The sequence below is a fragment of the Paroedura picta genome, chromosome 11 (genome assembly GCF_049243985.1).
Source record: "Paroedura picta isolate Pp20150507F chromosome 11, Ppicta_v3.0, whole genome shotgun sequence".
In the NCBI taxonomy this organism is placed as follows: Eukaryota; Metazoa; Chordata; class Lepidosauria; order Squamata; family Gekkonidae; genus Paroedura; species Paroedura picta.
In genome coordinates, this window is record NC_135379.1 from 5,191,616 (window position 1) to 5,213,690 (window position 22,075).

A 22,075-nucleotide genomic window follows, 5' to 3' on the forward strand; every position below is an offset into this window, starting at 1 on the left:
CTTGACATGATCAGCTCCTTGTTTTACCCATTTCACCCTTCAGGAATGAACACGCGGGAAACAGAGAGAACAAGGACATGCAGATCGTCTCCTGCTCTTTCATCCACCCGAGCGAAGCTTCTGAGGTTGGGCTGAGGACACTTTTTAAAAGCGGAAGGTGCTTACCGTCGCTGTAATCGATGCGCGCATAAGCCCCGAGAAACAGGGAGGCTGCAAAGCTGCTGACCAAAGAGATCCTCTGGAAGAGAAGAGGCGAAAGTGAATCCCAGAGACATTCACTTACCAATTTGTCTGCAGATCAAGGGCACGATCAAGCAGGAAAATTAAGCCTTTTGTTAAGTCCCATTGATCCTATGGGGCCGCCTGCTGAAAGGCCTCCAGCTGAAATCAATGGGGCCGAGAGGTACTTAACATTCACTGATTGCGCCCCAAGCATGCGAGCGCAATACAGCATCAACAAAACTAAGAGAAAAGGAAAAACAAACTCACTTGGTACTACTAAAAAGATCTATTCACGGCACAGGTCATTCAACCTCCGGAGGTCTTCCAGAACACAACCCGGGGGCGATTTTTTTCACCCCCTGTGCAAAGCGTCCCTTTTCAAAGGTACTTACAGAATGTTGCTGAAGTGTTGCCTGCAGGGTTGAGTTGGATGAGCATAGATAGCTTTAAAAGAGGATGTGATAGATTCATGGAGGGTAGGTCTATCAATGGCTAATAGCCATGGTGACTGAGGGAACCTCCATGTTCAGGGGCAGTCAAGCCTCTGAATCCCAGTGCCCGTAGGCAACATCGGGGAAGGCCTTAGCCTCTCTGGCCTGCTGTTGGCCCTCCAGAGGAACTGGTTGGCCACTGTATGAGACAGAAGACTGGACTAGAGGGACCACTGCTCTGATCCAGCAGGGCTCTTACATTCTTACACATTATTCTAGTCCAATTTTTAAGGTGGTGCTGCACTTCTAGTTGGTACATCCTAATAGCTTGCATTTTAATTATGACTTTGTAAGCTGCTTTGAACACATGGGCAAAGGTTTATGCACATTATTCTAGTCCAATTTTTAAGGTGGCGCTGCACTTCTAGTTGGTACATCCTAATAGTTTGCATTTTGATTATGACTTTGTAAGCTGCTTTGAACACATTGGCAAAGCTGTATACACATTTTGCAAAAAAAATATCATATGCACGCAAAGTCACTCTGAGGTGTTTAAATGTTCTCTAAGGAGACATTCAGGATACATCAGCTGTCCTACCTGTGAGATCATTCCAAATACCCAACAGCCATTTTGACTTGCTTCCCAATTGATTGCTGGTCTTTTCACAAGGTCAAGACCAGCAATGGGGTTTGACTTGGTATGGCACCTGCCGGGACCTATGCCTTCTAAAAGGCTTCCATCCCGCTGAATCTCCTGACATTAAGGGCTGGAAGCTGATGTTTTGTTTATGGTGTGCAAGCAAGGCTGCAAAAGGGAGCATGCACCAGGCCACAGCACTAACCGTGAGCAACAATAAACAGGTGGGGCTGCCAACCTCCACGTGAGGCTTGGAGATCTCCGAGAATTACAACTGATCTCCAGATATCAGTTCCCCTGACTGCTCTAGGGGCTGGACTCTACCACATTTTATCCCATGGAGGACCCTTGCCCAGGCTTCACCCTCAAATGCCTAGGAATCTCCTCACCTGGAGGTGGTAACCACAGAAGACAGAGCTTAGAAGGAACAGCTCGGGTAGCAGTACAGGTTCTAGTCATTCTCCTCTTGACGTCTGGAGGAGCTCTCTCCCCCCCCCTCTCTAGGGCAGTTTTCACAAGAAACAGCAGCTACTGTCCCCCCATGCCAAATCCCTTCCGTTTTAGGTCCACCAATGGCTTGACTGAGGGGCAGCTGATATTTTTTAGTATTCATTCAAGGAGGACCAGAAACGGCTGTTGCAACTTTACCCTGGAGTCGCCTTCCAACTCTAGGATGCTATGATGCTAAGGCCTTGGGAGCAGAGGTAGTCAACCTGTGGTCCTCCAGATGTCCATGGACTACAATTCCCATGAGCCCCTGCCAGCATTCGCTGGCAGGGGCTCATGGGAATTGTAGTCCATGGACATCTGGAGGACCACAGGTTGACTACCCCTGCTTGGGAGGACTTGATACAACAACTGACACTGGAATGACCTGTCCTTAGTGGGTGTCAAACTGCTCTTCCAAAGGAAAAGAAACAGCCATCTCTAGACCAGGCAAAGGGCTACCCCCGGGGATAAAGTTACCCCGTTCCTGGCCCAGAGCTTCTTTGACCGCATGGGTGAGGCTACTGCCCAGGTCCCCGTGATGGATCCCTTGGCCAGGGTTCTTACTAACCATCACCCTCCCCTTTCACCCCTTGTGACTTAAAAAAAAAAACCAAAAACTTTTCCTTTATTGATGTGGCGGCCAATATTTGCAGAAAGCTCCTCTTCCAACACGCAAAACCAGTTGCCCTTTCCAAGAAGCAAACTGAAGAGTAAGCTAACCTCCGTCTGTGCGTAGACCTCGGGGTTCTGGCTGTAAATCTTCGCTATCTGGTTTCCTGTAAAACGCTGAGAGAAGACAAGCCGGCGCTTAGGAACACAAAACTCTAAGTGGAGTCAATAATCATTAACTCGGCGTAATGAGTTCGGCACGTTTGCACTTTGGATATTTAATTTGGTTGATGCATGGCGGGAAGTCGCTGGTCAGCTGCAGTCGGCGTCGAGCAGACTATAACGCATGGGCTCATTACGGGGGTTTTGCTCACCGGCCAGAAGATACACCAAAAGGGGAAAAGGGCTGCAAGAGAAGCATTCTGAGTCACAGTTCCCATTTCCACCGAGATGACAAGTCAAGGGGATGATTTAGCCTTGTTACTTAGACAGGGCCCAGACCCCGGAAGCCGCCGCCACCTCCAGGTCCCCAAAAGGTTACGGTCACCCTCTCAACGCTCTTCAGTTAAGCAAGGAGACCATTAGAAACACAAAGAGTTCGCTGGATGGCCTTAGACAGCCTCCTCGCAAACTTCCTGTAACAGCACCGGCCTGGAGGACGGGGGTGTTGTAAGGATTACTGTGATTAATTTGGCAGATGACACTAAGTGTCACGGTATGATGAGGCAAGGAACTGGTTGGTGAAATTCATATGTGGACAAAATCGGGAAGGTGCAGAGGAGAGTGATGAGGATAATCTGGGGCCTGGGGACCAAGCCCTAGGAGGAGAGACGGAGGGACTTGGGAAGGTTCAGCCTGGAGAAGAGGGGGCTGGAAGGGGACAGGATGGCTCTCTTGAAGTAGGTTGTCACTTGCAGGAGGGCAGGGAGCAATTTCAGTTGGCAGCAGAGGAGAGGACCTGCAGTAATGAACTCAGGGCTCTATTGCAACCCACAACACTCCCCTGGCCCTCTTAACAGGAACCTCACAAGCTACAATGTGGCTGAATCGTAGAATAGGAAGGGATCTCCAGGGTCATCTAGTCCAACCCCCCTGCAGAATGCAGGAAAATCACATCTACTTGCCCACCCACAGTGACCCAAATTCCAGGCTCAGGTGATGGCCCCATAAAAAAATAAAACAGAATCCCTTGCCAGTCTAGCTTGGAAGAAATTTGCTTCCCCACTAAAGTCTCTTCTCTCACCTCGTAGGCACGCGATCCGGTGATGTCTGCAAGCTTCTGAGCACCACCGACAGCTTCTTCTAGATCGGAGCACTGGACACTCGTACTGGAATCCATCCAAACAGGGCTGTTGTTGACGGAAAAACATGACTATACAAGAGGGACAGGGAGAGAGAAACAGACAAAGAGGGTCTCAGTGCCGCAGAGACTTGTGTGGGCAAAAACTCTGGCTAAGGAATGGTAGCACACCTCTGTGCTGTTCTCACAGAGCAGTTTCTCTCAGAGCCTCACCTACTTCACAGGGTGTCTTGTGAGCAGAGGAAGGGAAGACCATTGAGACCCCTTCGGGCAGTGAAAAGCAGGGTATAAAAGCCAACTCTCCTTTCTTCTTCTAGTAACAGAAAGTAACACAACTATACTAAAACCAAGAACAGCTCCCCAAGCAGGAAAACGAAGCAGCCAAATTTTATGTAAACAGAATAGAAGGGCAGGAAACCAACTTCACAAGGTTATATTAGAACTAACTTTAAAATAGTCAATCTGGGCTAACTAAACATAACCAGATACACCAGGAAAATACCTGTACATACTCGAGCATAAGCTGACCCGGATTTTAGCTGAGGCACCTCATTTTACCACAAAAATATGGTATCAACAATAAGAGGAAAGTGGGAGCCTCGAGTTTAAGCCTAAGGGGGCTTTTTCAGCATTAAAAAATGTGCTGAAAAAGTCGGCTTATACTCGAGTATATACAGTAATACATGACCCAACCGCCCAGCCAAAATTCAGTTTCTACCTGATGCTATCAGTCAAGAGATGGAGTGAGGGGGGCATTCCATAGGCCACGCAGCCTCCCCAATGAGGCGGTACCATCGGTACCAAATGGGTTGACATCTAGGCACCAGATCAAGAAGCATTTCATTTTCTGGAGCATTTACTTAATCTACCCAAATTCTGCATGTTTCTGCCCAATTAATTTTCAAAACAGGCCCGCTGGTTCCAATTTATTGCTTCCCTACAGTTGTTTTTTTTTAGTGCTTTTACAAATGTTTAACCCCTGCGATGTTTCACAGGTGGGTTCCCCCCCCCCTCATATTTGCCCTTAACCAATAAGAAGAAGAAGAAGAAGAAGAGTTGGTTCTTATATGCCGCTTTTCCCTACCCGAAGGAGGCTCAAAGCGGCTTACAGTCGCCTTCCCATTCCTCTCCCCACAACAGACACCCTGTGGGGTGGGTGAGGCTGAGAGAGCCCTGATATCACTGCCCAGTCAGAACAGCTTTATCAGTGCTGTGGCGAGCCCAAGGTCACCCAGCTGGCTGCATGTGGGGGAGCGCAGAATCGAACCCGGCATGCCAGATTAGAAGTCCGCACTCCTAACCACTACACCAAACTGGCTCTCTACAAGCAGTGGGGGTGGGGGTGGGGGTGGGGGCGGGGTGGGGTGGGGGGAGTACAAGCGTCAAAGATCAGCGAGGAAGCGCCAGAGCAGAGACGAACTTCCTACCCAAACGCCACCAAGGCATTACCTTCAGGGCCTGATGCAAAGGGACGTCGGGTGGTAAATTCTGTAAAATCAGATTTGCTCCGTCGTTCCAATAGACGCTCCCATGTTGCTGCGTGTTAGAAAAGAGTTCTGTATAAAACGGAGCCAGGTTACACATCCAAGTTCACATCTGGATACCAAACAGAATCAATCAAATTTGGAGGCCCAAATCTCTGCATAGGTGTCTTTCTTAAAGCTACTGAAGTAATTGAAGCCCAGAGCCGGGAGGCAACATCAGGGGAAGGCCTCTGCCTCTATGCCCTGTTGCTGGCCCTCCAGAGGAATTGGTTGGCCACTGTGTAAGACAGGACGCTGGACGAGGTAGACTATCGGTCTGATCCAGCAGGGCTCTTCTTAGGTTCTTATTAGTCCATGGTGAAGTACAACCAGGCAATCTTGCCCCCTTACACACATACACACACCCATGGCTTTTCAAGTGCTGAAACAGACCTGGAGACACAATAATGTCTAATCTGGCCCTAAGATTTCCAGGAGTAAGGACAGGACTTCAGAGCCCTATATAGGCCCACAGGATAGCTAAACCAAAATTATATTAAATAGTAACAGCTGTCACTGTGCTGGGAGAGGCCCTGGCTCAGTGGAAGAGCATCTCCTTGCCATGCAGAAGATCCTGGGTTCAGTCCCTGCTGGTGGACCTCCTGACGGCCCTGGGGGTTTGGCCACTGTGTGATACAGAGTGTTGGACTAGACTATTGGCCTGATACAGCATGGTTTTTATGTTCTTATGTTAATCTCCCATGTCTCCAATTATCTAGTTGGTGATGTGAAAGGCCCCTACACCCTTTCAGTCAAGGGTAGACAAAACAGACTTTGATATACTGAGGTTCTGAAGCATTCCAAGTCACCTTTGCATGTGTTTATAAGAGTAAATGTGCACAATTTGCCTAACTGCAGCATTTGAATTATTTTAAATAAGAAAGCAGGGTACATAAAACCCCAGTACCCCACGCCCACCCCTTTTTTAAGCTGACCTGTCCGGCGCCAGACAAAGCTTTGACTCTAGAGAAGTTAAATCCAGAAGATTTCATCTTTTCCAAGACCATGTCCAGGGCCTAAACAAAAGGAAGGAAGGTGATAAAGAATGACAAACTTTTTTCTTTGAACTCAGTAGTCCGGAGTTTTAATTTCAGGAGGTCTCCTGGTCCCACAGGGAGGTTGGCAAACATACTCCCCACCACCCATCGCTGTGTGGCTTTCCCCATGTCCCCACCCAAATATCCCCATTCTCTGCGCAGTCAGGGCCCTAAAATCCTGCACTAGAGGAAACAGCTGCGGGGGCGGGGGGAGAAACTGGTAGGGCCTTACTGTCCTGTTGCCCTTTACCTGCTTCAAAATTACCCCTCTCTTTCAAGGGTGCTTTACCAGGGAGGAACAGCTGCTAGCCAACGTGACATGTGGCTAACCGGGAATATTTAGTTTGGCCCTTTCCTCTTCCCTTGTTTGGTCTTCAAAGGGCACCGATATACAGGAGAGACATTGTCAAGGTTGGAAGAAGGGGGGGGGGGAGGAGAGCGACACACCTGTTTCGCATTTGCTGTCTCTTTTGAAAGAAATGAAGTTTCCCAAGACAATGGCCTTATTCACCATAACCCTGATTCAGTGGACTGCTGTGATGCATCATGCCCTCTCCCCCCCCCCCCCCAACCACAGGAGCAAGAGCCCTTTCCAGACTGGAGCAGCCCTTAACACTCATTCGCACTGGATTCGTGCAAGAACTCCCCTTGTGCGGCACTCCTGTGGAGGGTTGCATTACGGTGAGTAGCCACTGCAACTACCAAGCAGTGGTGCATGATATAAAGTCTCATGGTTACCTGGAACCCGAGGGCAATGGGGCACAGAACAATCCTGTCCAAACACGACACTTGAGACTAAGCACGCACTGGAAAAGCAGACCGTACAGTTCCGATGTGCAGATTTGCACGGCACATGGCTAATGTGTGACCTTCTGCTGCATTAAGCTGTGCATGGTCAAACGTTCAACCAACCCATGGATGTGCGTCTCCACAGAGAGTTTTTACACATGTAAATATGATTTTTAATTGAGACTTCTGTTACATTTTTATCTCATCTTTCCTCTAAGATAGAGGCCCCCAATCTTTTTGAGCTTGCAGGCATATCTGGAATTCTGACACAGTGGGGTGGCTGCAGCCACAAAATGGCTGCTGCAGGAGGCGGAGCTAGCCACACCATGGTTGCTGCAGGAGGCGGAGCCAGCCACACAATGGTTGCTGCAGGAGGCGGAGCCAGCCACACCATGGCTGCCACAGCTTCCCCTCATGGTGAAGATACCTTGACCTGTGGTGTTAACTGCTGCTGAACCAATGTTTTTAAAAATCTGTACAGCCAATCAATTGACTAATATCCAGCCAGGAGCCTTCCAGGGCAAAAGCCCTGCCCTCTTTCTAAAAACACAGGGTGTCAAGCACACTGGGAACCACCATTCTAAAGGTCATCAAGATACCTCGTTCTCCTCTCCCCCCCCCCCCCCAATTTTATTATCATAGCAGTCCTGTGTGGTAAGTTAGGCTGGAAGAGAGTGACTGGTCTTTGGTCACCCACAGAACTTCATAAATGAGTGAGGATTTGAACTCAGGTTTTCCCAGTTGTAATCTGACACCCACTACACCGCTCACTTCGATATGCTTCAGTTTGTCAAAAGTGTTCTGCAGTTGCAGATTCACTTGCCTGTATTTCTATTGGATCCATGTTTGCCTTTAACAAGGTGAGGAATCCTGAAATCCTAGCACAGCTCCCTAAACTATGTCTGCGTGGGGAACTTAAAACACACACACCGTGATGCCACTAACTTAGTAAAACCTCCCTTTCCACCTTTTTGGATCACAGATCTAACTAACCCAGCCTTTCCCAAGTTTTTTACCCTTGAGAAGCCCCTGAAACATTCTTCAGGCTTTGAGAACCCCCAGAAGTGATGTGATTGGGCAGAATAGGGTCAGGAAGCAGAGCTGTGGACACGCCCACCTGAGGTCCCTCCCCTTCCCACCCCCTCCAGGCCCATTTGGGAGAGGGGGGCAGGCCGACATGACCACAGACAGTCATATTACCCAATAAAAGTTTAACAAATTTTAAAAGTATATTAATTAATTATATATTAAAATTAATTAACTCCCACCCATTTGGGAAACCCTTCCAGGGCAACCAAGAGACCCCAGGGTTTCATAAGACCCTGGCTGAGAAAACCTGAACTAACTGAAGAACTGCAGAAGGTTCCACTCTCAGCTGGCCTTACTCCCAAGTAACCACGCTTAGGTCTGTAAGAATTAAAAGGGCTACTGCAGAAGCCCTGGTTCTGAATAAACAAGGAAGACAATGAACCAAAGAAACAGAAAAAAAAACATGGCTTATTATTAAAACATGGGGACAGCATTGCAGCTTCAGCACGGGTGGAGGGAGGAGAGAATGCAATTGTGCCAGAGCGATTCTGACATCGTTTTTCCAAATTAACGCATCTCTTATCGCAAACAATGGCACCGAACGTGACAACTTCGGAAAATTAAACGGCACGGTGCAGGAAACTGCAGTGTCAAAAGAAATCTTAACAACACCCAAACAGAGGCAGAAAACAAGCAAATGATGAATTGTCTGGCAAATGTTAACTGTTTCTCGCGGAGCCCAAATTTTAATAACGCTGAGCTATGCAGCTGAATCATCTAATGACACACAGAGTCCAACAGATGACATTTAAAGCAATGGCAATTTCTAATTGAGGAGGGAGTTGCCATCCTCCCTTCCTCCGACATTTAGGCCAGAGAATGGCTTTATGCTCCTGCTCCCGTCTTCCACCTTCTGCAGAAGGAAGAGGAGCATTCAAATAACCCACACTGTCCCGGGCTGTCCGGTTACAGAAGGCAGCACAAGCTCTCTTTCCTCCTCCTGTTGGTGAACACATCCATTTCTTTGGGTTTCCTTTCTTGGGGTAACAGCCTATCCCCAGGGTCTGAGATCAGGCTATTCCATGACCCCTTTCCTGTCTTATCAAGCCTCGTTTGCCACAACTGGGATTGCTTCTTCTTTGGTGGGACATAACTTACGAAAGAGCCTCTTGTGGAGCAGAGTGGTAAGGCAACAGACATGCAGTCTGAAGCTTTGCCCATGAGGCTGGGAGTTCAATCCCAGCAGCCGGCTCAAGGTTGACTCAGCCTTCCGTCCTTCCGAGGTCAGTGAAATGAGTACCCAGCTTGCTGGGGGGTAAACGCTAATGACTGGGGAAGGCACTGGCAAACTACCCTGTATTGCGTCTGCCATGAAAACACTGGAGGGCGTCACCCCAAGGGTCAGACATGACCTGGTGCTTGCACGGGGGATACCTTTACCTTTAACATATGAAAGTCGGTGGGTAGCTATGTTGGTCTGAAGCAACAGACATACAAAGTTTAACTCTGAGTAGAAGCTTTCATGTGCATGCTCATTTTTCCAGATACATTATATTATAACAGACCTTAACAATCATTACATATAAGGTAGAGAGAGGGTGTCTGGGGTGTGTAGTTACTTATGCATCTTGAGCAGTGATATCAGGGCTCTCTCAGCCTCACCCACCTCACAGGGTGACTGTTGTGGGGAGAGGAAAGGGAAGGTGACTGTAAGCCGCTTTGAGACGCCTTCAGGGAGCGAAAAGATCCTCCTCCTCCTCCTCCACCACCATCACCAAGAATTTGGGGACGCTTGGCATGTGCAATAAAGGCATGGGGGCAGCATGTGTAGGGAAGTAATTGGGGAGAAGAGGAGGGCTTAGAAGCAACTGGGGGAATTACCTGTCCTTCATTCCATGCACTGCCCACAGGAGTCAGAATGTTATGTACTCACCTTAATCCACATTAATACGGGAGAAGTCACTGTCAGTCTATTTTTGTGTATGTGGACACCACCATGTGTGCTGCAGGAAACACAACAGGAAGAATACAAACTGAAACCCTGGTGTCTAATATTCCCACCACTACCCCGTACACAAAAATGCAATGACCTAGTCCCAATTTCCTTCCATGCAGTAGCCAGGAAGAGGCAGGGAAGGGGGAAGGGGGATAATGTCATATTTCAATCAGATTCAAATCTTTCCCATAAACCATCCAAGAAATTTAAGTATTTGAAAGATGCAAGACAGTGTGACCAGTGTGATGCTTTAGGACGATTCTGCGTTGAGCAGGGGGTTGGACTCGATGTCTTGTATGGTCCCTTCCAACCCTATGATTCTATGAAGCAACCTACCGAAATTCTGGAAGTTCTTTGTCAAAGTTAACATGGTTCTCATGGATGACTCTCAGTTGTTCATCTATTGCAATGACTTTCAGCTGGAGAAAGAAGAGAATAAGTCATTCATTCTTAGGTGCATATCCTCCTTTGAAAGAACTGATTATATTACGTGATTCTTCGCTGAAAATAGGAACCAGTGCGTTCTTCTCTGCATACAACGTCCTGAAAGTGATTGCAGCTGATTAGCGCTCTACTTCCTGGTTGCAAATTAGAATTTCCCTAAGAGGATACTAAGCTTCCCCTGATTAGCTCAGAAGCAAAACTGTGGTTTCTCATCCAGGTCCTTCCTCTTCCATTATTAGAGCCTCTTTCTCATTCTTTTTTTTTTAATGGTGCAAATCGACTTATCATATACAGTTCATTATTCCCGCTAATTTTAGGAGGGAGGGTAGACAAGAAGCACTTTCCTGATGTGGCCACGACTCCAGCAACACCCAAAGAAAGGGAAGGGGGCACAGCCCCAAAATTAAATTAGGTAGCAGGAAGGCTGAGCAAAGCAAAAAATAAATTAAAATGAATTAAGCAAAACAAATCAATTTATCAAATGGAAGACTTAAAATGCACATTTGAAAACGTAGGCTTTGAATTTAGCCTTTCGACTGAACCGCCAAACTGAGCAGTCCTCAATATACAGTCTACACAGGCCGGGGACAAGGAATCTGCCCAGAATACAGGCTAGAGGGTCAGAAACTCACCCGCACGCATTGTTTCCAGCCAATTACTATATTTAATGCCAGAGGTGTTCTATTCTTTCACTGAGCCACCGCCCCTCCCCATGAGACTAGCTGCAATTCTTCTCCTCCTTCAAAGTATTCATGATTTAAGATCCCAGCAACAGCCAGGTTTAAGTGCAATAACTTTAAAGAAAACAGGCAGGAAACTAGCCCCACATTCATATCTGCCAAACCCAAGTTTGGATGCAGCCATTTCCTGGCACGGGCCCAGGAAATGACAAAAGCAGCATACATGAGGTGGCAAAATACCCATAGCCGGTCCTGGTCATGTGGTCTGACATGTTCAGAGGCATTCCTACCCACCTCCTGATGTTATTTCTTGTGCACAAGGGCCTGAGTCACATAGTATAGCTTTGGGTGTACCCCAAAGGTAGGTTTGCATTTGCACTTCACTCACCTTACAAGGCAGGTGCAAACTGGATCCTGCCCAATTTCCCTTTGAATTGGAAACCCATTGTTTCATTCCGATGCATGACCACTGAAGAAGCATGTGGCTCAAGGTCCCATTAGGTCTATATATTGGATATTATTGTATGTTTTTATTCTGATTTGAGGTGACGGTTTCGGATTATAATTTATTTGTATTAAATACATGTATTTTTCTATATTTGATAACATTTTTGTTATACACTTAAATCTGGATTTTTTTAACCTTTAGGTGTAGTGGTTAGACCCAAGTGTGATTGCCTGCTCCTCCTGCACATGCAGCCAGCTGCGAGATCCTGGGCCAGTCACAGTCCTGTTAGAGCTGTTCTCACAGAGCAGTTCTCTCAGAGCTCTCTCTGCCCAACCTACCTCACAGGGTGTCTATTGTGGGAAGAGGAAGGGAAGGCGATGGTAAGCCGCTATGAGACTCCATTGGATAGTGAAAAGCAGGGTATAACATCCAATAAAATAAAGATGTTACGTATTGAAGTCAAGATGTTTATTGTATGTATCCTTCATGAGAGTTCTAATGCGAAAGAAAGAAAGAAAGAAAGAAAGAAAGAAAGAAAGAAAGAAAGAAAGAAAGAAAGAAAGAAAGAAAGAAAACGACTTCATTAAATTCTTGTTAAATTCAGTCCAGCTTTTGTTGCGTTAATTCTTTTTTTCTTAAATTCGATTGGGGGGCTAGGTTTTTACCTCTCCCCCCCCCTTCTTTCCCCCTTTTTAAAAATTTGAGGTGCATTTAAACACAAACCCAAAGGTGAGAAGCCTGCGTGCAAAAACTCTCCCTTTCAGGCCCCGGGGTGTTTCCAACACACAAAAAGACACCACGACAACAGGGCAGCCTGTTGATTCGGCCAACCCCCCACCGCCCACCGCCCACCCCGGGTAGGGGGGAGCGGCTGATCTCCCCAAAAGAGGCGACCGATGCCCTTGAGCGGCACACTTTGCAGAGCGCCCTTGGCAGAGGCTGTGCAGAACCGGAACATCGACTTTTCTAAAGCGCCTGGACAAGAGGGAGGGAGGAGAGCGGGCGCGGCCCCCCTCGCCCCCAACCGCCAGCGCCGAGAGGCAAGGCCCTTCCTCTGAGCATGGGCAGAGTGCTTTCCCCCGCCACGACCCCTTCGAGGCGGGCGGAGGGAGGGAGGGAGCGGCGGCGCTGCGTCTTCCGCGGAAGGAGCGAGGCCTGCTCGGCCCGGCCGTACCTGCTGCGTGCTGAAGTCGAGGCCCAAGAAGGAGGCCTCGGGAGGCGCGGCCATGGCGGAGGCCCGGGAGGCGAGGCGAGGCGCTGGCGAGCCCGGCGGCCTCCTCCCTCCCTCCTTGCCTGCCTGCCTCCCTCAGGGCCGGCTAATCATCACCCAGCCCCGGCGGACTCTGCACCCGGCGGCGCCTCACAAGGCCTGGGAGGAAGGAGGCTGCGGGGCGCCCTGCGCAGCAGCGCGGGAGTTCCCAATTCTGGGTCCCTCTGCAGTAGGGAGAGGAAGCCTCCCAGGCCTTGGGTGCAGCTGCCGTTTCCATTGTGACACACGCACACCCCTGTGGCCCTGGAGGGCACTGGAAGAGCTGCTAGCTGCTGCCTTCCCCCATATCCCTACCCCATAGCAGCCTGTCAATTCAGCCCGCTTGCTCCTCTGCCCTTTTTTAAAAAGAGGCGCTTTTGGTTGCACACTAGTCCCCTGATAGCTCTGCAAGGAAAAGGGCTAGAGACTCGGGGGGGGGGGGAGGAAGAAGAAGAGTTGGTTCTTGTATGTCGCTTTTCCCTACCCGAAGGAGGCTCAAAGCGGCTTACAGTCGCCTTCCCATTCCTCTCCCCACAACAGACACCCTGTGAGGGAGGGGAGGCTGAGAGAGCCCTGAGATTACTGAAGAAGAAGAGTTGGTTCTTATATGCCACTTTTCTCTACCCGAAGGAGGCTCAAAGCGGCTTACAGTCGCCTTCCCATTCCTCTCCCCACAACAGACACCCTGTGGGGTGGGTGAGGCTGAGAGAGCCCTGATATCACTGCTCGGTCAGAACAGTTTTATCAGTGCCGTGGCGAGCCCAAGGTCACCCAGCTGGCTGCATGTGGGGGAGCGCAGAATCAAACCCGGCATGCCAGATTAGAAGTCCGCACTCCCAACCACTACATCAAACTGGAAGATTGATCCCAGTGTTGTGTTGAGGGCGAACTCGTACACAAGGGTGGGTTGTTTTGTGAGGGTTTCACCCCTTCCAACAAAACATTAAATGAAATAATGCAAAAGGCTACTCATTGGACAAATGAAAAGCTATTCGCAATGGTATGAGATAGAGAAACAATAGGAAAAGTTTTAAAATTGGAGGGGAAAGTGAGAATTCGTTAAGTCTCAGGTGGTTCTGGAAGGTACAGGAGTTTTACAGTCCTGGGCATGGGCTTGCTTGAGTGGGTGGCCATGTTGGTTTGAAGCAGCAGAGAGTCCGGTGGTTCCTTTAAGACCAACCAAATTTCGTTCCAGGTATGAAATAGCACAGTACAGTGCCACAGAGGTCACTCTCCATTTCACCCTCCAGAGAACTGATCTCCGTTGTCTGGAGATAAGTTGTAACTGTGGAAGATGTTTAGGCCCAACCTGGAGATTGGCAACCCTTTGTGCTGACATAAGATTTGTCTGTACATTTTTCCTGCCACAGCCTTTAAAGGATGCACTTTAAGGAAACATCCAGGGGAAGTGAGGTTCTCCCAGGACTCTGTCTCCACGCTATGGGTCCTCAGAATTTGACCGAAGTGTCCTTTGACTCAAAGATAAGATTTTAATAGCATTATACTGCAATTTCGATAACAACATAGCTAAAGGCTGCCTTAGAATAACAGATTGACTTGGCCTTTTCATGGCACACTTGAGTCTTATCAAACTCGAAAATTATTGTTGACTTATTGATTAGAAGTGATTGAGCCTTTTGATGAGGCTACCACAGAAGTAGTTCTGTTGACATACCCAGAGATCTCAGAATATCTTAAATGTATGCTTCTGACATAAGAAATATTGCTGTCAGTTGGACGACTGCTGCAGAACACTTGTCTAAGTTGCCACTGAGGTTAGGGGCCAGGTTTTCTGAATTGTGGTGAAGCTGGTTTACCCCTAAGGGTGAATACAATGGCAAAAGAGTTAGATGACAGAGTCCAAAACTGTATGCACATTCAGAAAAACAAGCATTAATATATTCCTGCAGGGTTTGTTCAGAACATAAACCTCTATTGTTCAAATTTTAAAAAGAGAGATATGGATTGACAGAGTCTCAACATTGCTCTTGGCTCTTCTTCCTAAGAAAGTGACTAGGGCCTGCTGCTTTGATGTACGGGCAAACAAATAATTCAGAAGAGAGTTGGCATAACCCTGCAAAGAGCTGTTCCTTCCCCACTTTCATTCATCTGTCAGAACTAATTTATGCTTTTTTTAAACATCCATATAATAGAACCTACCTTTTTAAAAAATAAAGACAGGAGGAGCCCCTTGAAAATCTCCCTATCTTGTGAGATTCTGCCCAGATTATACATGTTGCTGTCACTACATTTTATTGTAAAGTGAATGAAAGGCCAACAGCAATGAACTGCGATTAAAGTGAAATCATTGCAAATCTACCATTATCTGCCCCTCCCAATCAAAATGTTCATGCGGACAATGTGTGACTACACATTATGCATTGGTCTGTCATTCAATTTAATATGCAGGAAAAGGGGAAGTAGCAATAAAAGCCTTCATTGGAAAAGCAAAGAAAGAAACGAGTTACCAGCCAATTTGCCACAATAAAATAATCTTATGAAATGAAACGGAGGGGTGCTTGGGGAAAATAATCAAAGTGAAACTTACAAGGCCAACGCAACACATAACACTGTTGCTTTAAGCACCGCAGTTGCTCCTGAAATCAGCATCTCCCAGGCCTTGGTGCAGTTGGCGGCACTTAAGAAACTTCTGTGTTTCTCTGTGGCTTCTGGCAAGAGTTCAGAGGCTTGGCCTTAAGTCAACACCGGTTCCAGTTGAACAGTTCTTGTCATTTCAGTCTGCATTCACAGGTTCGGGACACACTGAATGTGTTCAAAGAAAAGTTGGCACGCCATCAAATTCTGCAGCTCCACACCAAGTTCAGGACAGGGCCCGATCGATGCCAGAGAGCCTCCTCACATGCGGCTCCTTCAGACGTGACGGGCGTCCTTTGCTCGGGGGCAAGCATCATGAAAGAAATGCCTTGCTTCTGCTTCATTTTGTCTTTCTTATGGGAACAGATGGTAAAGGCTTATAAATATATGAGCAGTGTTTCCTCGGTGACTCATCCGTCAAACCAGCCAGCCTCAGATCGTTCCGGGCAGCCGACCAAGATGGACGTAAGTTTACTCGAAGAGCAGTACGGCTCTCTGAAACAGAAGCAGCGGCTCCAGACGCACATTATTGTGTTTAAAACAGGTATGTTTTCCCCAACTAGATTTTTTTAAATCAGGGCGCCGAAAACTCGTTCCAAATCTCTGAAAAGGGTGCTAAAACGACAGGAGCCGAAAAGCAGGTTGAGCGGTGGAGAAAGTTTAAAGCATTGCGGATCACCGCTTGCCGTTTGAATGGGTAGCTAATAAACTAGAAAAGGAAAGGTTTTTTTAAAATTAAGTTTGTTTGCAGCAGGAGGTGGATGCTTTTTAAAATAAATGCGTTTCGTAAAGTGTGTATTGAGTTTCAGGTCTTGCTGTAGCACGCTCCCATTCCGATCTGAAGAAAATTAGTCCGTTGTTTCAGCAGGCGTGTCTGGTTTTCTCTGGACTGAGGTATAGAGAATTGCCGTCTTGGTTCCAGAAAGCAAGAGGCACGAAGAGAATAGGATCATATCACTTACAAAGCAACGTATATCGGTTAAAAGTTGTCAGCGGCTGGGATAGGAGCAGAAGCAGCTCTGCAAAACGTTAAGGCTGTGCACACTAGCTTGTTTACTTGGGAGTAATCTGTTTACCCAATTGAACGTACTTATTACAGTTTTATCCCACCTTTCTTCTAGGTAATTCAAGGTGGCTTAATTAGTGTCCCTAGGGCTTCTCCTGGCCATGTGCCCACCGGACTAAAAAACCCTTATCTAACAGGTGCACCTTCATCACACCATATGTTGGGACTCCTTTCCAGGTAAAGGTCCCTAGATATGGTTGGAGGATATACTCTAATCTACAGGAACTTTGTTGAAGCTGTGCTTACCCAGGACCCCCCCCCCCCAAGCCCATGCTGAGAGGGGCATAATAAATAACTGAACATGGATTTGGAAGGCTGTGCTCCTATCCCTTTTCATCCACAGTAGCAGATTCAGCCAGACTGAATTAATGGGGGGAAGATGTGTAAAGCAGCGGAGAAAACACTGAGGCTCTGCTCCTAAGAATACTTGTACCCTTTGCCAAACTCTCTCAGTCCTGCCCCTATCGAGTCTGCAGAATAATCTGCGTATTATCCAAAAGATAGCAGATTAGAGAAGTTCTGTGAATGAAATGCTATATGAATGCTAAAAGTTATTAATTCTACTTTCCACCTCACTCTCATCCAAGAGGGGACACTATACTGGCGAGTAGAAAGGTGGGTCAAACCATGCAAGACAGAGAACTGTGAAGGGCATGGCGTGGGAGCTGATGCCAAAAGAACAGTCCCCTAGGTCAGCAATCCACACGCAATCGGACGTGAGACTTTTCCATTTGTTCAATGTCAGCAACTGTTGCTCTCATCCATCATTTTATGACAATCTGGGGCTGAATATTGTGGAGCATTGTTCAGGGAGAGTTTTTCAGTTGGAACCTTCCGAGCACCAAATTTGGGAATCCCTGCTTTCAGATATTTGCAGCTATCTAGAGCGAGAGGCATAGATCACTGCTCTTAGCAGACAATTTGCTGTTCAAATTGTTTGATGGCTCCACACCATACTTCCCATTTTATGTACTGAGATATTTGTAATCCATCTTTCTACCTGGCTCAGGGTGGTTTACAGATCCAGCTACGACTGTCTAGGAAAGATGTTCAGAGCCCCTGGCTTGCTCCACTACATTGGAAGTATCAAATCAAAGGCATGGAAGAAAACTGGTGCACCCATAAATAGCACTGGGAGATTTGTCTTACAAGCCACCCTGCGTGTCTCCAGTTCACAATGTTAAGAGAACACAATTTAAAACATCCAAAATAAAACCTGAACTTATTTTATGGTCAGATGTGCCCCATGAGTTGGACCCCATCATCTCCCATTCAGCCATCCTTCATGACTTCCCATATCTGCTTCCTAAGTCTATGAGCAGAGGCTATAGCTCAGTGGTCAAGTATCTGCTTGGCATCCAGTTCTCAGGTTCAATCCCCAGCATCTCTAGTTAAAAGGCCAGATGGTAGTTGGACAGGTCCGATTTAGTACAGTATGGCAGGTCCATGGTGGGGACACCCGAATATGTGAGAAGTAGGAGAGAAGAGGAGGAGGGTTTTTTTACAACTTAAAGGAGTCTCAAAGTAGCTTACAATTGCCTGCCCTTCCTCTCCCCAAAACAGAAACCCTGTGATGTAGGTGGGGCTGAGAGAACTCTGAGAGAACTGTGATTGGTCCAAGGTCCCCCAGCTGGCTGCATGGGGAAGAGGAGTGGGGAATCAAACCCAGTTCTCCAGATTAGAAGCCGCCCCTCTTAACCACTAGTAAAGGTAAACCACTAGTAAAGGTATCCCCTGTGCAAGCACTGAGTCATGTCTGACCCTTGGGGTGACGCCCTCTAGCGTTTTCTTGGCAGACTCAATACGGGGTGGTTTGCCAGTGCCTTCCCCAGTCATTACCACCCCCCCCCAGCAAGCTGGGTACTCATTTTACTGAACTCGGAAGGATGAAAGGCTGAGTCAACCTTGAGCCGGCTGCTGGGATCGAACTCCCAACCTAATGGACAGACAGCTTCAGACAGCATTTCTGCCGCTTACCACTCTGTGCCACAAGAGGCTCGTTCTTAACCACTACAAAGCAGCAAAGGAAAAGTATATCTCCTTTTTTTTTTCAATGTCCAGATTAATAGAGTCATGTGAGGGGGCAACCCATCCGTTTTACCATAATACTTCAGCAAATATAATTTCATGTTGTGGCCAAATAAGGTTATTAAAAAAGGCTTTCTCAACCGCATCTGATTTATGGTTCGGTTTGACCAGCTGGCTCCAGACGTCCTTTTCCGTTTCTTTCCAGTAGCTGTGAGCACAATGTTGAGAAAGTCACAACCCCCCGACTTGGTTGCAAGACGGTTATTACATTTGGTGTCAGATGCCTGCCAAGGAGGAAATGTGTTTACTCCTTCTGGAATTAGACCTAGAAAATGAGGCTAACCAAACAGATAAGATTGAAGCCGGCAAATGATTGTGAGAAAAGATTCAAGAAGAAAGAGGCCTGAATAGAGTAATCATATCAAGAGCTTTTAATACTTAAGCCACTCTTCTGCTTGAGATTTCTGGGATAATTGCGGCATTTCAAAGAAGCCAAGATAGGATTTGGAAATTAGATTTTTTTTTCCCAACCTGCAAACATGAAAGGGAGTAAAAACAGCACAGTTACTATAAGTTCCCTACAAAGCTTATTACACTACATTATTGTGCGATAGCTGCAGGTTAATGACCCCATTTATGGGACAGGTGACATTTAAACTGGGGTCTTTGTCGAGTGGATCATGCGCTTAGTACTGGAAGCTCTGTCTGCTTCAGTACCAACTTCCTTTTATGTCACCGCTAGGGAGGGAAGGACCCCAGCAGGATATAATGCCAAAGAGGCCACCCTCCAACCTCTAGGGCACGGGTAGTCAAGCTGCGGCCCTCCAGATGTCCATGGACTACAATTCCCAGGAGCCCCCTGCCAGCAAATGCTGGCAGGGGCTTCTGGGAATTGTAGTCCATGGACATCTGGAGGGCCACAGTTTGACTACCCCTGCTCTAGGGTATCTGAAAATCAATTGTAATTTTATTTATTTACTGTGCCTGTTCACAAGGTACCTGTCGTGGGGAAGGGAAACAAATGCAATTGTAAGCCACTTTGCCTCTCCTTAAGGTAGGAAAAAAACAAGGGTAGAAAAACCTACTCGTCTTTGATAGGCAACAGGATAGCTTTTATTTTGGGAATGTGCAAAAATATTTCCCCCTTTCCAGTGTGCTTCGACAGTTCTGTGTGGATGCTTGTTTTCTAAAAATTACGCTTCTTGTTTGTAACATATGAGTACCTCCATAATTGGGAAATGGATTCTATCCCATTACATGTTCGTAGCAACATGGAGATGTGTTGTTATTGTTGCTGCTCCTGATAACATGGAGACATGACTTGTCTTCACAGGAGAGCACGAGGCCATTCCCGAAGGGCCCACGGTCAGCACCGTCTTAGTCAACCAAAAGGTGAAGAAAGCCAAAGCATGCAGAGAACACATGCCCATCAGGGAGGTCAGCCTAGGCTTGCCCTGCGCTGGCAGCATACAGGAGAGTTCACCCTGGCGTATCCATCTGGGGCTGCACCGCCTTGTCGAAGGAGAGCACCGCAGAGTCCCTTGGGAGGCCGTCCAAATCAAGGACGAACAGGTTTGCACTAGCAGTGAAGCACCATCGGGAGAGGAAAGCACAGCCTCGACAGAAGAATTATTAACAGGAAGCGAACGATCCACAGAGCCGGTCAGTCAACAGGGAGATTCAAGCCCTGCCGAAAAGACCGAGAGTCCCATTCCAGCCGGAGGCACAGATCTTCGTTTGACGTCAGTCACTGCGCCGCTTTGGACAGAAATCTCAGTCGCCAAGCTGGTCCCAGCAGCATCCAGTAAGCTCACCTACTACCCTTTCCCTCAGAAAAAAACTCCCAGGATTTCTGAAGCCGCAAGGAGACTCGGACTGTACGTTTCACCGTGAGAAGTATGTCAGAAAGGGAAATAAAAAGCTAGCCAGGCTGGCCCCCCCCCTTCTTGGACATTTGGGGGTGGAGCCTGAGGAAGCCAAATTTGGGGAGGGGAGGGACCTCAGCAGCATATAGTGCCCTAGAGTCCATCCTTCAAAGCAGCCAGTTTCTCCAGGGGAACTGATCTCTGTAGTTTGAAGACCAGTTGTAATTCTGGGAGCACTCTAGAGAATTTGCCTGGTATTTGGCAACCCCAGTACATGCACCCAGATTTCTGCCATACACACTCCACGTGCAAGCAGCCGATGTTCCAGCCACATGTGTGGCTGTGGGGAACAACAGAACTTTTGCAACCACTGTGATTTGGGGAACTGCTGCAGCTAAATCGACATGCATCTCAACATTTCTGCAAACGCACATGTGACTTCAGTGCCTTTTCTGCATTTCAGGAGGGACTTTCTCCGGAATAGACTAAGGGAGAGAATAATACTCCTGGGAATTTTCTGTATGAGAAGGCAGCCTATGGAATTCTGCACTCTGGCCTATGCTGCCTCTTGGAATGAGGTTGCTCTAGCAGGGGTGGCCAAAATGAGGTTGCTCTAGCAGGGGTGGCCAAAATGTGGCACTCCAGATGTCCATGGACTACAGTTCCCATGAGCCCCTACTTGCTGGGAATTGTAGTCCATGGACATCTGGAGAGCCACAGTTTAGACACCCCTGTGTGGACTGGCTCTAATTATTTGATAAATATCATTTTAGGTGTGATTAAGCAAAATCTGTTTGGTCTACTTGGTGTCTATTTCTAAACAAATACGGTTTGTATACAGGAGTGTATAATTTCACGTGACTATAAATATTATAAAGAGCAACAAATTATTGTTTCTGTCTGCCTGCTGGTTGCTATGCTGATCTGTCTGTGCCTTTGACCTGATCCAGCCAGGCGATTCTTGCTGTAATTAATATGAGATTCCTGGACCACTACAAGCAAGCTCCAAATGGCCCTTTGAAAAGGAATCCCTTTTCTTAGTTCTGTCTGTTTATCACATTTTCTCAGATGCAGGCCAGAAAGTACACATGCTTTTTTGTGTCTTAATAAAATAATGACAATACATGGCCATGAAAACATTGCTCTTTTATGGGAAAGAGAGATTATAAATATAGAACTACATTGTATCTAAACTGACTTCTTTTTGTCCGTTTCTTGTGAAAAATGTTATTTTATTCATTGTCTGCTACTGAAAGCCAGCGTTGGCCTTATGCTGCGAGTTTCCTTTTGTTTTTCAGATTATAAATCAACATCTGAAGTAGGGCCATAAAGATCACAGTAGCTACTTCTGTGAGAAGGGGGAAAAACATTTTATCATTTTCCTTGTCACAGCAGTAACTGGCGTGATCTTCCACTGTGTTACCCTTTGAGATGTTACTCTGCTCAAATAAGCCAAAGGCTCATGTTGCTGAAAAAGAATGTCTGCACCAAACTGAGACCTGCACAGGGTATGCACACAAAATACAATTGTTTTACAGTAGCGTGATCCCAAGAGTCACAAGGTGGTGGCTGTTGTCCCTTCATCAATATACACAGCACTTATCAGTAACACTAGAGGCAAAGCAACAGGGAAACAAC

At 47.2% G+C, this 22,075-nt stretch overlaps 2 protein-coding genes across 7 annotated transcripts in view; one reads left to right on the top strand and one right to left on the bottom strand.

Moving 5' to 3' along the window:
* XYLB (xylulokinase) overlaps window positions 1-22,075 on the bottom strand; it is an 88,693-nt gene that overhangs the window by 64,865 nt on the left and 1,753 nt on the right. The window contains exons 1-9 of one of the 6 annotated variants that reach the window (XM_077304095.1): window positions 15,432-15,571; window positions 14,559-14,702; window positions 10,399-10,481; window positions 10,000-10,069; window positions 6,147-6,227; window positions 5,138-5,224; window positions 3,632-3,760; window positions 2,500-2,565; window positions 166-238 (exon numbers count right to left, since the gene is read on the bottom strand). In XM_077304095.1, coding sequence (XP_077160210.1) covers window positions 166-238; window positions 2,500-2,565; window positions 3,632-3,760; window positions 5,138-5,224; window positions 6,147-6,227; window positions 10,000-10,011 — 448 coding nt within the window. In that variant the 5' untranslated portion in view covers window positions 10,012-10,069; window positions 10,399-10,481; window positions 14,559-14,702; window positions 15,432-15,571. Of the gene's footprint in view, window positions 1-165; window positions 239-2,499; window positions 2,566-3,631; window positions 3,761-5,137; window positions 5,285-6,146; window positions 6,228-9,999; window positions 10,070-10,398; window positions 10,482-12,808; window positions 13,067-14,558; window positions 14,703-15,431; window positions 15,573-22,075 lie in introns of those variants that run through there. The other 5 variants (XM_077304093.1, XM_077304092.1, XM_077304094.1 and 2 more) reach the window with 5 other exon arrangements.
* On the top strand, window positions 15,724-21,616 carry C11H9orf152 (chromosome 11 C9orf152 homolog). The gene is given in 3 exon segments (XM_077304105.1): window positions 15,724-15,780; window positions 15,782-16,022; window positions 19,906-21,616. Coding segments are annotated over 3 exon segments (858 nt in total). The 3' UTR covers window positions 20,466-21,616.